Source organism: Plectropomus leopardus, chromosome 15, assembly GCF_026936395.1.
Source record: "Plectropomus leopardus strain MGB_pleo_1.0 chromosome 15, ASM2693639v1, whole genome shotgun sequence".
In the NCBI taxonomy this organism is placed as follows: domain Eukaryota; kingdom Metazoa; phylum Chordata; class Actinopteri; order Perciformes; family Serranidae; genus Plectropomus; species Plectropomus leopardus.
The window spans coordinates 34,970,481-34,983,143 of record NC_142190.1 but is presented as its reverse complement, the minus strand read 5'-3'; the positions used below and the strand labels follow the sequence as shown (position 1 = coordinate 34,983,143).

The following is a 12,663-nucleotide window of genomic DNA, read 5'->3' as shown; positions in this document are numbered from 1 at the left end:
CTGTCCATGGCTGATACAATTTCCCTTCAAAGTAAAGCACTAGGACATATAATACAACAAAGGTATCTGTTAAAGTTGCTGTGAAATTTCACATTTCAAAATAAGAAAAATCTTGAGCAACCCTTTGAAAAGTCCTTTCCTGCAATTATGCAGTGAACATCTAAACATAGGCTGCAACAGTAATATTTTAAAAGAAAACCTTTCCAAACAAACCCATTGCTGAAGAGAGGCACTTGAGAAGTGCTACAAGTCTCTGAAGATAAATGCCGATTATGATTTCCCTTCCAACTGTGACTCATTGAAATCCAACAACAAATTCAAGACTTGGGTCTTGGATAAAAAATTTGTAGAACAATGTCAAATGTCAGTTTCCAGATACACATTTGAGTGCAACGATAACATTATGTTGTCCAGTGTTTCTTTTTTAGTGCATTTATGCAAAGTCAACACGCCACTGGTGTGGCAAAACTGTGTAACAAAGTTCACTGCAGCATCTTAATCTTCAAAGATTGAGCTTTGGGTGAAAGCTTCTTTCCATCCAGGTTCATCAATATCTTCTGAAACACCTCAAATGTGCACTTCCAGTCCTGTGGATAGCTCATGTTGAGAGCATAGATCAGTCCTAATAGCATGACGCATGCATGTGTGATGCTTCTCAGACCTGCAAGAACCTCCATCCCCTCAATCAGCACTCCAACATCCTCTGGCTGTTCTTCAGTCTCTGCATTTTCTTTCCTGATTACGTAGATCCCCATGGTTGTCTGAGGAAACTCCAGCTCTATTTTCTCCACATCGACACTCTGAGAGAAACCAAGACAGACAAAACCAAGTTGAACAGTATTTGGTAATTCAAAACAAGAAGTTAACATGCCTGCAAACATACTACAACAACTACAACAATGTAATTTACAGTTTTAGAAAAAATGGGCCAAAACACTGTTGTCATGAATTTACGTCTTTAAAAAAACAGTAGAGTTGTTCAATTTTCATCTAAACATTCAGTTTTTGCACTATTTAAAAATGTAAACTTTGGTTTGTTCTTATGCCTTTGTATAATCTCATCTTCAGATTGAATGCTTGGGTTTGTGAGCTTGCTTCAACAGAGACAGTCCACTTTTTTCCAAAACTAAGGTTGATAACATTACTATTGCTGAGAACCTCATAGAACCAGACTTCAATAATACAGAAATATCCCTTTTACATATTTACTGACCGAGTATTCCTTGACGAGATCCTTGCCGTCTTCATTGAGGTAGACAAAGAGGCATTTCAAAACGCAGTCTCGCTTGAGGTTAATGTCATCACTCTAGAGCGGGGAGGAAAAAGTTGACAGCACTTAATACATTTAATAGTGTACCATTTCGATGCTCTTTTATCCCTTGTATTTTTTTTGTCATATCCAGACCCTACTGGTGGAAATATTGTGCAGTGTGGTTAACTGAGAGAGCGCTTGATCACATACCTTGTTTGTCAATGCCATTATTTGACGGATCTTGTTTCCTGAAACTCCACCCTTTTTGCGGAACACCGTCATCAGGTTGTTGGTGTATTTATCCAGCTGGGAGATGAACCGAGATTCAAGGGGTATCACATTTATCCGCATGAACTCTGCATTAACCTTAAAAACAAAATAAAAAGACAAAGCAAACTCTTAAACAATTTGCTGTAAGAAGCAGAAAAACAACGGTTAACAAATGTTAAGTGTGCTGGTAGTTAATAGCTACATGCTCTAGGCTTTCCTCACTATACGTACTTCATCAACTTGAAAAAGAGCTGGCCATCTGTTTCGGATTTCAGCAACCATTGGCATGTCTTGAACCACTTCTTGGCGTCTATATGAGAAGGTAAGTTGCATTTTCTCCTTGATCACTGCCCCATTGTTCCTCTTCTTAACTTCTGTCAAAAGAGCGACCCGTTGCGTCTCCAGGCTCTCTTTGGTTTCTCCTTTTGGGTAGCATGGAAGAAAATTTATTTCTGCCTTCCTGGGTTTTTTTATGTTAGCAGCAGGCTTTCCCTGACCTTGACGTTTATTTTTCAGGGAATTGACAGTTACTTCTGGGTGTCCATGTCGCCCAAGAATTGAGCGCAAGTTTGCCATTTTCACCTTGAGGTAGAGCTTCCATCCATCAGAACCAGTTTGGGATCCCCTCTCACACAAACAGGGGTGGGCCTCCGTAAGGGCCTTGGCGGCTTCCTCCAGCTGATTATTCTTGGGGTATGCAGTGTACTTGATAAGTTCTTCAGCCATGCCCTCGAGAATATCAGACCTCAGCTTTGGAGATGGTGAGAGTAGAGTTCCATTTTTTTTAAATTCTTCATTTGCTTTCTCCAGTTGTAGCTCTGCAGCACATGTAAATCTAGGTACCACAAAGACTTCAGGCCAAGAACACAACCTAGTCTCAGGAGATGAAATTTCAGATGATATTGTAGGAGATGACATCAGTATTGTACTGTCACTTGAATCAAATGACACAGCATCTTCATCTTGGGAAGAACCTGAAGTGGTCATCATATTAGCTGGGTTCATGGGAGTACTGCAGCTTCCCAGAGTTAATGGCAGAGTCATGTGAACATCAGAGGTTGTGGCTTCACTGGGAAGGTACATTATCTTCAGGGTACTTCGGTCTTGAATTTCGCAGGTTGATAACAGATTCATATATTCATTGCCAAAGTCTTTATCTTGGTACTGAAGCCTAAATGGCTTGTCAAGCCCAAAAACTGTTTTTATCTTGAGATAGAGTTCATCCACAGTTTCTGGAATTCCAGCTTCAAGAGCAAGTTTCCTGGAGTCGTGGTCCCCGCCCACCAGGATTCTTAGGGTAACTTGACCAGCCATCTTCCAACAGAGTCACTCTGGAAAAATAGAAAACTTGAAAAATTAATATTTTATAATAGGTTTACATTTTGTTTCTTATAAATAAAACTAAAAAACATGGATTCCATTTTATTATTAATTATAAATGTATTATTTATTTTATTAATTTATATTACAGAAATAAATTCTTATTAATTATATTACATTTCTAGCAATTTCCCCTCCAGGATCAATAAATAAAGTATTTCTGATTTCATGCCAACTCATTCAGAATGCAGAGTTTGAAAACTCGTTGCAAAATATCCATACATTTGAGCTCAATCCAATAAAAAATAATCAAATGGTCACACAAAATGAATAATTAAAGTTGTAAAATAAAATCAGGTCCTATGATTTTAATAGATGTTGTGCATAAAATCAATGACATGAACTGGGAGATCCAACTGAACAGGAATGAAATAGACAATATTATCACAGTGGCCATCTTTCTGTACCATCAAGCTCTGGGTGGAGAACTTGTATATTTTTGTCGCGTGCTATAATGGTTGTAAAGTGTACAACACTTTCTAACCTGACATAGTGTGGTCTTTTCACAGCTCCTTGATTGATAAGCAACCACAGTGAAGATATGGTGAGAGATTAAACTGTATTTTAAGTTTATATATGTTTGACTACCTATGAGCCAACATCAAAACATAGCCTTTAGTATTAAGCCACTTCCACATTAACAACAACATTGAAAAACAGACATGATTGGTAAAGAGAAACTTTCATAATATTTAAAAGCTTACTATAAACTCACTTTCGGAGCCAATGTTTACATGAGTGTCTATTTTTACATCATGTTAGGTATCTAATTATATTATATGAGAGGGACAGACTGTTACGGTTTAAAGTTAACTAGTGACTTTCAGCTGGTTATTAAAACAAAACACCTAAAGCAGTGGTTCTCAACTGGTGGGGCAGGACCCAAAAGTGGGTGGTGAAGCCATTTTTACAGGGTTGCAGAAGCATGCTCTCCCAAAAAGTAGTGATATAAAGTCTTTTATTTTAAAGGATGTGTTTCTTCTGACACAGTTTGCTTTCAATAGCAGGGTATTTAGTGGTGGTGACACCAGTAGTTGCCCACTATTAACCTCTAGATTTGGCTCTGCCAGCTTAGTGGAGACATTTATGCAAAAATGTACCAAAAATATACCAAAATGTGATCAGAACTACTGACCTAAAGCAATCCACTAAAAACCTCAAGTGAACACAGACACTCCTTAAATCATTACACCGTAATTTTATGGCTTAATCTGGCAGAGATTTGAAATCTTATGAGTACAAACTCCATTTGCAAATAAACACACTTTCAGACTCAATTAAATATGAAAAAAATAACACAATACCTGACTACTGGGTTAATTGCCCCCAATGACAAAACACCATACAGTATTGTAAGTATATTATGTGAGAGCTAACAAAAAGAGAAAATTGCCAACAACAAATGCAACTTAGACTCAAACTCCTCTCCTTTCCACATGTATCAAAGATTTCAAAACGTTACTGTTGACTAGAAAGTGGCTGAATGCTAATACAAGCTGCATACTGATTAGCTCATGGGCTGTAATATATGTTTTGTTTACTTAAAATATGGTCTAATCTCTCTTGATTCTCCTCAGCTTCTCTGTTTTTTGCTGTATATTATTTTGCTGTATTATAGTAACTGGTTATGTAACTTTTTACAACACTTACACAACTTACCACCTGAATAACTATAATAATACAGAACAATATACAAGCTTTCCACACACAGCATGACATCACAAGAAGACGGCTGCCATGTAAATATAGCCTACTACTCCAATTTTTTATCTGCCCCTGAATATGGCCTACCCCCCCAACTCCTCTACAAATGATTGAATAATAAAAAGTTATATGATCAAACCTGTAATTATTATGTGTCTTTTCAAAGTCACCATTCGAATCCCTCCGACCATGTAGTCAGCAAGTGGATAAGGATCACTTAACTGCTCAAGTGAAACCAGGGCAACCTCTCTACTGGGGGATGTGGTCAGCTCAAATGCTCTAAAATGATGCCTGTACCATGCACACATGAGCCTGACAATAAAGCTCAGCTTGTCCTGAATGATACAAATTTGCTTGACTTCTGCAAATTCAGGAAGTCCTCCTGTAGATCCGTATGCAACTAGCATTCCATTTCTGTAATTGATACCCTGGAATGTCACATTTTTTGCAAGATGGACTTCAGTGATTCCTGGAAAATTCTGCTGGAGGGTTGATGCCACCTCCTGATTTAGAATATCTGCAGGAACCGTGGATACATTTGCTACTTCCAATGTGGATTTTCTATAACTGAGAGAATTTATATGATAGGCTATCATCTGCTGATGTTTAGATGCCAAGGTAAGTGCAATGTTCTTGAAGCAATTTGTGTGCCGTGCAACTTGTTTGAAAAAACTATGCTTGGCCTCAAATCTCATGGTCCATAGTGCTACCAAAGGGCCAAAAAATTCTATCATTTGAGGGTAATGTTCAAGGAAATGATGTTTGGGCAAGAGCTTTATATCAGGAAACAGGTCAAGTAACCTATCTCTATGTTCAGAAATTTTGCAGTTTAGATATGCAATTGTCTCATTTGTGTGCACAGGAGTAACAACCAGTTCGACGATGTCCTTCAAGTCCAAGAGCACCTGCCAGGCTGAATCACCTTCTGGTATCACTTCTCCAACAATGAAAGGAAGCAGTCTCAGTAATGACCAATTCTCGTGTGCATTGCCTCCTATGGTCTTTTTAGAAGCATAGGTTTGTGGTACAGCATGTGGTCGGTTGGTTTTATCACCCCACTTGAAAGGAAAATTTAGTATTGATATGTTAAGACTATTGAGACTGAAGTATTTCTTTGAGATCAATAACCCTATGCAAAGAGCGAGCTCAAGTGGTACGATGCCCTCAAACAAGTCATGTACGATGTCAGGAGGATAGCCTCTGGTAACATGAAAATGAGCAAGATGTTCGGTTAGAATACAAGCTCGTTTTACTCCAAAACAGGTCACACCACTATCTTGTGCAAACTTAACATGTGCACCATGTGTCTCTTTATTTCTAAATTCAAACGCACCAGACAAAACAGCTTTGGAATTAAAATCTGCCTTCTCACCTGTACAAAATCTGCAGACGTACTTCCCTGTGAAATTTTCAATGAAGCCCGCTATCCCATGGGCACCAAGATTGTCTGCAATGACACATTGGACTGTTCCTTTAACAAACTTTCCAAGCTTTGAGATATAAACACCTTGGTGTTCTAAAGTAGTTAAATCTTGTAAAAGGGGCTCCAAGACCTTAGCATACCCATACACCTTTAAGTAGTTAGTCTTGCAAAGAGTTGCTAAATAGATAGATGTGAGTGTGGAATGAGAACCTGGCGGCAAATTACCTAAAGTCCAATAAATGCCACACAACTTATGTCTCTTTCGTGATGTACCCAGGGGGTTACAAATTTCAAAATCATCTATGTACAAATATACAGATATTTTCAAATCCTCACCAGCAAAGAAAGTGTTTTCTTTAAAGAAAAGGCCGTCTCTTATGGACTTGTAGAGCTGCTTGTCAGACTCTACAGTAGCACTTCCATAAGCCCTGTTAACGTCAGAAATATTTTTTAATATTTCTGTATTACCTAGTACCTGTTGTAGAGACTGCAATAAGGGAATATACTGAAATGTTTGCTTTGACTTTGGGTTAAGAATGAATTCAACTGGCTCTACAACACAAAACTGTTCTTTGTAATATTGTTTGCGTTTAAAGCCAGTAGCAAGTGGACCCTCTTTGCCAATAGCTTTCCCCAGTGGATGAGATGTACAAACTGCTGCTGCAAGTTCTTTTATGACTGATGCATCTATCTGAAGGTTGTGATTTTTAAAGATATCAGAAACAATGTTAAAGGTGACAGGCACTGATGCAGAGCTTATTACAAAGTGAATCTCTTCTAGCAATTCATCAACAGCTGAAGGGGAAACATGAAGAATATTTTCCAGCTTCAGTAGTACAGCAGCAACTTTCTGTTCTATCAATTTTGGAAGGTCTTCTAGTGTATGATTGTCATGGTCATTGTCTGTATTCAAGAGAGTGTGACACTCTACATCGACATCTGCTGATGCATTATCATCAGCAGAGCCAACCAACTGCAGAGGCTGTGCAGTGGTGGTAACCACACCAGCTTTAAAATCTTTCAAAGTGTGAGGCTTATGCTTCCTGTTTTTGTGTGAATTAAATGTGCTGTAAATGTTAGTTTGAAAAGAACACTTTTCAAAAACACAGGTTACTGTTTCATGACGTTTTAGATGCTCATTAATATGAACAAAGTAATCCCTTTCACATGAAATATCCTTGCAAGCACAGATCTGGCAAGAGAATGTGGCTAATTTTGATGACTTTTGGGTTGTATGAGTGGAATGGCTTCGATAAACATGATTTAAAAGTTTTTTCCATAAAGTGAAAGTGCATGGACAATCAGTATACACACACGGATACCTGTAGTTGCGACCATAATGACAATGTCTGAGCTGAAAATGTTTTAGCAACTCATACCTACTAGATAATGATATGTCACACACTTTACACTGCCACATCCAAAGACCTGCAGGTTAAAACAGAAAAAAGGGAGAGCATTACAACTTTTATAGAAATAAATTCATCGCATCAGTCACTGTATTCCACAAGTATCTACTGCAGGTCAAAATATTGCCAATTAACACTCAAATCTGTTTTAACCCTCTGGAGTCGACAGATATGCCTGTGTGTCCCTCATGACATGACTGCTTCAAAATGATGTCATCACATAATTCAGCTGATCTGAGTCTCAGATTAAACATGTCTTGAAAGTGTGGATTTAAAATTATAAACCAGTTTTTAAATTGTGTTGTTATAATATAAGTTGTAAAAATGTTTATAGCTTTTTCCTTCTCATATCTGTTTTTTGTGTGGTTTTATTGTAAATAGTTTTTTAAAAAGAGAAAAAAAATAACTGTACAGTCACACTTGTGAGCTTGTGCTGACATCAAACAAGGCAAGGTAAACAGTTTTTAAGATAAAATATACAATGTAAAATCTAAAGTAGTCCAAAATGGCCAATTACACCCTGGACTCCAGAGGATTTATGAATTCTGTCATATCTGTATCTGTACTTGAAAAGAAACTAATTTCAACAAAAAATACATCTTAACAAATAAAACACATTGTAGGTGTTCCAAAATAGGTATCTATGACCATATAAAAACGTATGAATTATAACTACAGGCTACTACATGATACTTACTAATATATGGAGGTTGCCCGGTGCACAGTGTTCCACAATGGGAATGGGAATATCACAGAATACTGTTTAAGGAAGTTCACTATCTGCAAGAAAAAATACATGTTTAGGAAAAACCTCCAATATATTAACCTAAAACGAGAATACAAATTCATCAAGTCAATACTACACAATTTAATTTTATTGAGATGTTAAATAGTGTTTTGTGCAACAGACCCTAATCTACAAGAGATGTTACACAGCAGATCCATGCCAAGCTGCCTCTAAATGCTAGCTGCCTCGCTTGTGACAACGCTAATTTCCCCACCCTAACGCAGTATTGGTGACTGAACACAGCCACAAACAAAAACTGCTTTAAATTTTATATCAGCTAAATATTTTTTTCAGCTTCTTTTGCACGCGCGCACAAACCGTCCACACATACACTAAGGGACTGCATAACGGGCAATGCTGTGTTCAGCCACTAACACCACTAAACTAGCTTGAATTTGACCATGTAAAAAAGACAGTGTTGCCACAAGTGACGGTCCCACCGCGAGTTTGAATGAAGACAAGGAATACCTCGACGTATTATGTTAATTAAATAATAGTCTTTCGTTCTAAACAGTAGTTAATAGGGGTGTAATGGTACACAAAAATCATGGTTCGGTACTTCGGTACGGTTCTTAGTTTGGGAAAAATTAATTAAAAAAAACCCATTAGCATTAGCCATCCCATTCGCTAGCCATACAGACTAGGCTCATCACAGAAGCGCCAGCAGGAGAATAAACGGTCCGTTTAGCTAGCGAATGGGATGGCTAATGCTAATGCTAATGTTTTTTATTCATTTTCCCCTTAACTGAGAACGAAACGTACCGAACCAAACAGTACCAAATCGTGACTTCCGTACATACTGTACCAAACCGTAATTTCTGTGTACCGTTACACCCTAAGTGCAACTAACTTCAGCTGTATAAAAAATATTTGAGAATATTAGCCCAGGAGACACGAGGTAAAGACGGTTGATAATGTTAAAAAAAAACGTATTACAATCCAGCTAACATGGAAACTGACAGATATCTTAATATGCAGCTGCTACTTATTGATGAGAGCTACAAATAATCGATTAAATTAAACTAATATAAAGATATACAGCTTACCGACAACCAGGAAAATGGAGAAAGGAGAGGAGAATTCCCGCGTTGCTGTGTCCAAGCTGCTTCTTCTTCTTTGTTTGTAGCTGCAAAGCACTTTACAACGCTAGAGACATATTCTGCCACCTAGTGGCCAAACATTTATGAGACCCAATCTCGTTTATTTTATGCGTTTCATTTGAATTCACTCTAAATGAGAACAATTCACGTTGATTTTATTTATTTCTAGTGTATATAGGTTGAGAATATGTTAAATTGGGTAAAATCAATTAAATCTACCCTTATAATACCAATGACACCCAAGAATCATTTTTTTGAGTGCAGGGCGATTGTTTGTCCCCCTTGGTCTTTGTTTTGTGTATGGAACCTTTTGCTTAAAGTATTAGGAAAAATAATAATATAACCAGAATTAATGTGGGGGGTGTGAGTATAAATTAGCCCTGTATGCAGATGATGTTATTGTAACAATGACAAATATTGAGAAATCCTTAGATAATTTAATGGAAGAAATACAAAGGTATAGTCAGTATTCAGGGTATAAATTAAATGTTCAGAAAACAGAGGCTATGATGATCGGAGAAATAGACTATAACATTAAAAATAAATTTGATTTTAAATGGGATTGTGATCATCTAAGGTACCTGGGGGTATATATACCAAAAACTATAGGAAATAGGATCAATTATGGTAAACTAACAACACAAATTAAATGGAATTTAATAGGTGGAAGATTTTGAATTTATCAATATTTCAGAAAATCCAATCTATTAAAATGACAACCTTACCCAGGTTTTTGTTTTTGTTTCAAAATTTGCCAAGCTACATACCACCCAGATACTTTAGAGAGTGGGACAACTTAACCAGAAAATTTATATGGGATGGGAAAAAACCTCGTGTTAAATTAAAAAATTTGAAGTTGCCAAAATCAGGGGGAGGGTTAGCTCTACCAGATCTGAAAACATACTTTACAGCAGCCCAAATGAAAAATATAATGGTTTGGATAAGTGATATTAATTTTCCAAAATGGAAAGATATATAGTTAAGTAAAAATCATTTAATAAAATCAGCAATATTTAAAACTGAAGATAAGGAACTTAAAGAAAGAAAATAAAAATAATTATTGTATTGAAAACACTTTTAAGGAGTTCCATAAAATTACTAAAAAAAAATGAAAATAGATGAGAACAATATGATTTATTTGAGGGAAATATCTAAAGACCCTGAATTCAAGACAAATAAAACAGACAACATATTTAACATTTGGGCTGAAAAAGGACTGGTAAGATTTTACCAATTATTTAAAAATAATGAACTGCAATCTTTTGAGAACCTTTCTAAACAATTTGACATACCAAGAAACCAATTCTACAAATATTTACAAGTCAGAAGTTATATACTCAGTAAATTGGGGAAGAAGGTCAAAAATTTACATCCCCTGGTTGTTTATTGGGCTAATAATAGTAATCGAAGAACTAAAAATACCATGAGCAAATTATATAAAATTCTGGCTAATCAAGAAGAGCAATTAACAACTAATATCAGGGTGAAATGGGAAGAAGAACTAAGTACTAAAATAACAGAAGAGGATTGGATAGAAACCTGTTCTAATGTACATAAAACAACGTGTTCCTTATTTTGGGGAGAGTTTACTTGGAAAATAACAAGTAAATTCTTCCTGACACCAAAAAGTATGGGAAAATATACAGGGAATCTAAAATGCTGGAGGAATTGTGGGGAGGAGAATGCAGATTATTTACATATCTTTTATACATGCAAAGTAATCAAAATATTTTGGAAAGAAATAACTGAAATTCTTGAACATTTATTTCAAAAGAAACTAGAAGTCAATCCAGAAAATGTAATTATAGGGAAGATACCGGTAAATATAAATTCCGAAGAAAAATATCTATTCCAAATTTTTAGAGTTTCAGCATTAAAAATGATTACCAAAAAGTGGAAAAAAAGCAACCCACTAAAAAGTGAAGAATGGATAACTATGATACAGGAAGTACACAGGAATGAGAAAATAACTCACAATATAAGGAACACAGAACATGTTTTCGATAAAAAGTGGTTTATAAAAGAAATTGATAAAATAAATAAATGAGATTAAATTAACCATGAATCAAGTATTTATCAGTTAAAAGTAGACTAATAGAATGACTAATGAAATATTGTGGTTCTAACTAAGGCCAATTTCACAGGGAAAAGGGAAAAGAAAAAAAAAAAGATATATATTTATACAAATTGTATTTATCTGCTTATAACGTAATGTAATTATGTGACTCTGTTTTGTTGTGGGCGCAACAGCACCATTGTCAAATCTTTAAAAACTCCACATTATGATTTGATGATGATGATGATGATGATGATGATGACGATGATTTTTTTCTCTTCTTTTTTTTTTTTGTTTTGTTTTGTTTGTTTTTCCTTGTGCTCATTTTTAGTTGATTTTATCTTTATATATATATATATATATATATATATATATATATATATATATATATATATATATATATATTTTTTTTTTTTTTTTTCTCAATATTATTACTTGTATGTATATATAATTGATTTTTTTTTCTCTTCAAAAACTTAAACTGGAAAAAATAAAGTCTAAAAAAAATAAATAAATAAAGAACAAATTCCATTGGCCTTAGAAACAAGGAAACTGTTTTCCAAAGCCTCAGGTCTGCTTCTGAATTTGGACAAATGTGAACTCATGAGTATACATAACTGTTCTGACTCATCACTGTATGATATACATGTTAAAAATAAGATAAAATATTTAGGAATTTTGGTAACCAAATGCTCTGACACTAGTGAAAAAGAGAATATCCATAATACTATTGATAAATGTAAAAAAAACTTTAAATAATTGGTTACATAGGGACTTAACGTTGTTTGGTAGAACAATGTTAACCAAAATTGAATCATTATCCAGGTTAATCTATCCAGTTTACTCTCTAGCAATCCCACCAAGAATTATAAAAGAAATCAATAGAATAAACTTTAATTTCATTTGGAAGAATAAACATCACTATATTAAAAATGGAGACTTGGTGAAGAACTATGAGGATGGTGGCTTAAAAGCAATTGATTTTGAGATTATGGATGGAATATTAAAAATTAATTGGCTCCGTTCCTTTTTAAGAAATGGGGATGAAATATGGTTCTCCTTACCTCGTCTTATTTTCAATAAAATCAGAGGTATTGATTTTCTGTTAGTATGTGATTTTGAAATATCCAAACTACCCATCAAACTTTCTAAATTTGACCAGCAGGTTCTGTTATATTGGAAAATGATATTCAAACGCAACTTCAGCCCCCATAATGTCCCACTGTGGAACAATAGAGCAATACTGAGAAGGAGGAGATCTATGTTCATGGAAGACTGGATG

At 35.4% G+C, this 12,663-nt stretch overlaps 1 protein-coding gene across 1 annotated transcript; it reads right to left on the bottom strand.

The window, feature by feature from the left end:
- Positions 1-482: 482 nt before the first annotated feature.
- Positions 483-2,248, bottom strand: LOC148187372 (uncharacterized). The gene is made up of 4 exons (XM_088088134.1): positions 1,754-2,248; positions 1,463-1,618; positions 1,214-1,306; positions 483-800 (listed from the first exon to the last, which is right to left on the bottom strand). The coding sequence occupies exons 1-4, from the start codon at positions 2,246-2,248 to the stop codon at positions 483-485; spliced, it is 1,062 nt and encodes a 353-aa protein (XP_087944260.1).
- Between the last annotated feature and the right edge of the window lie 10,415 nt (positions 2,249-12,663).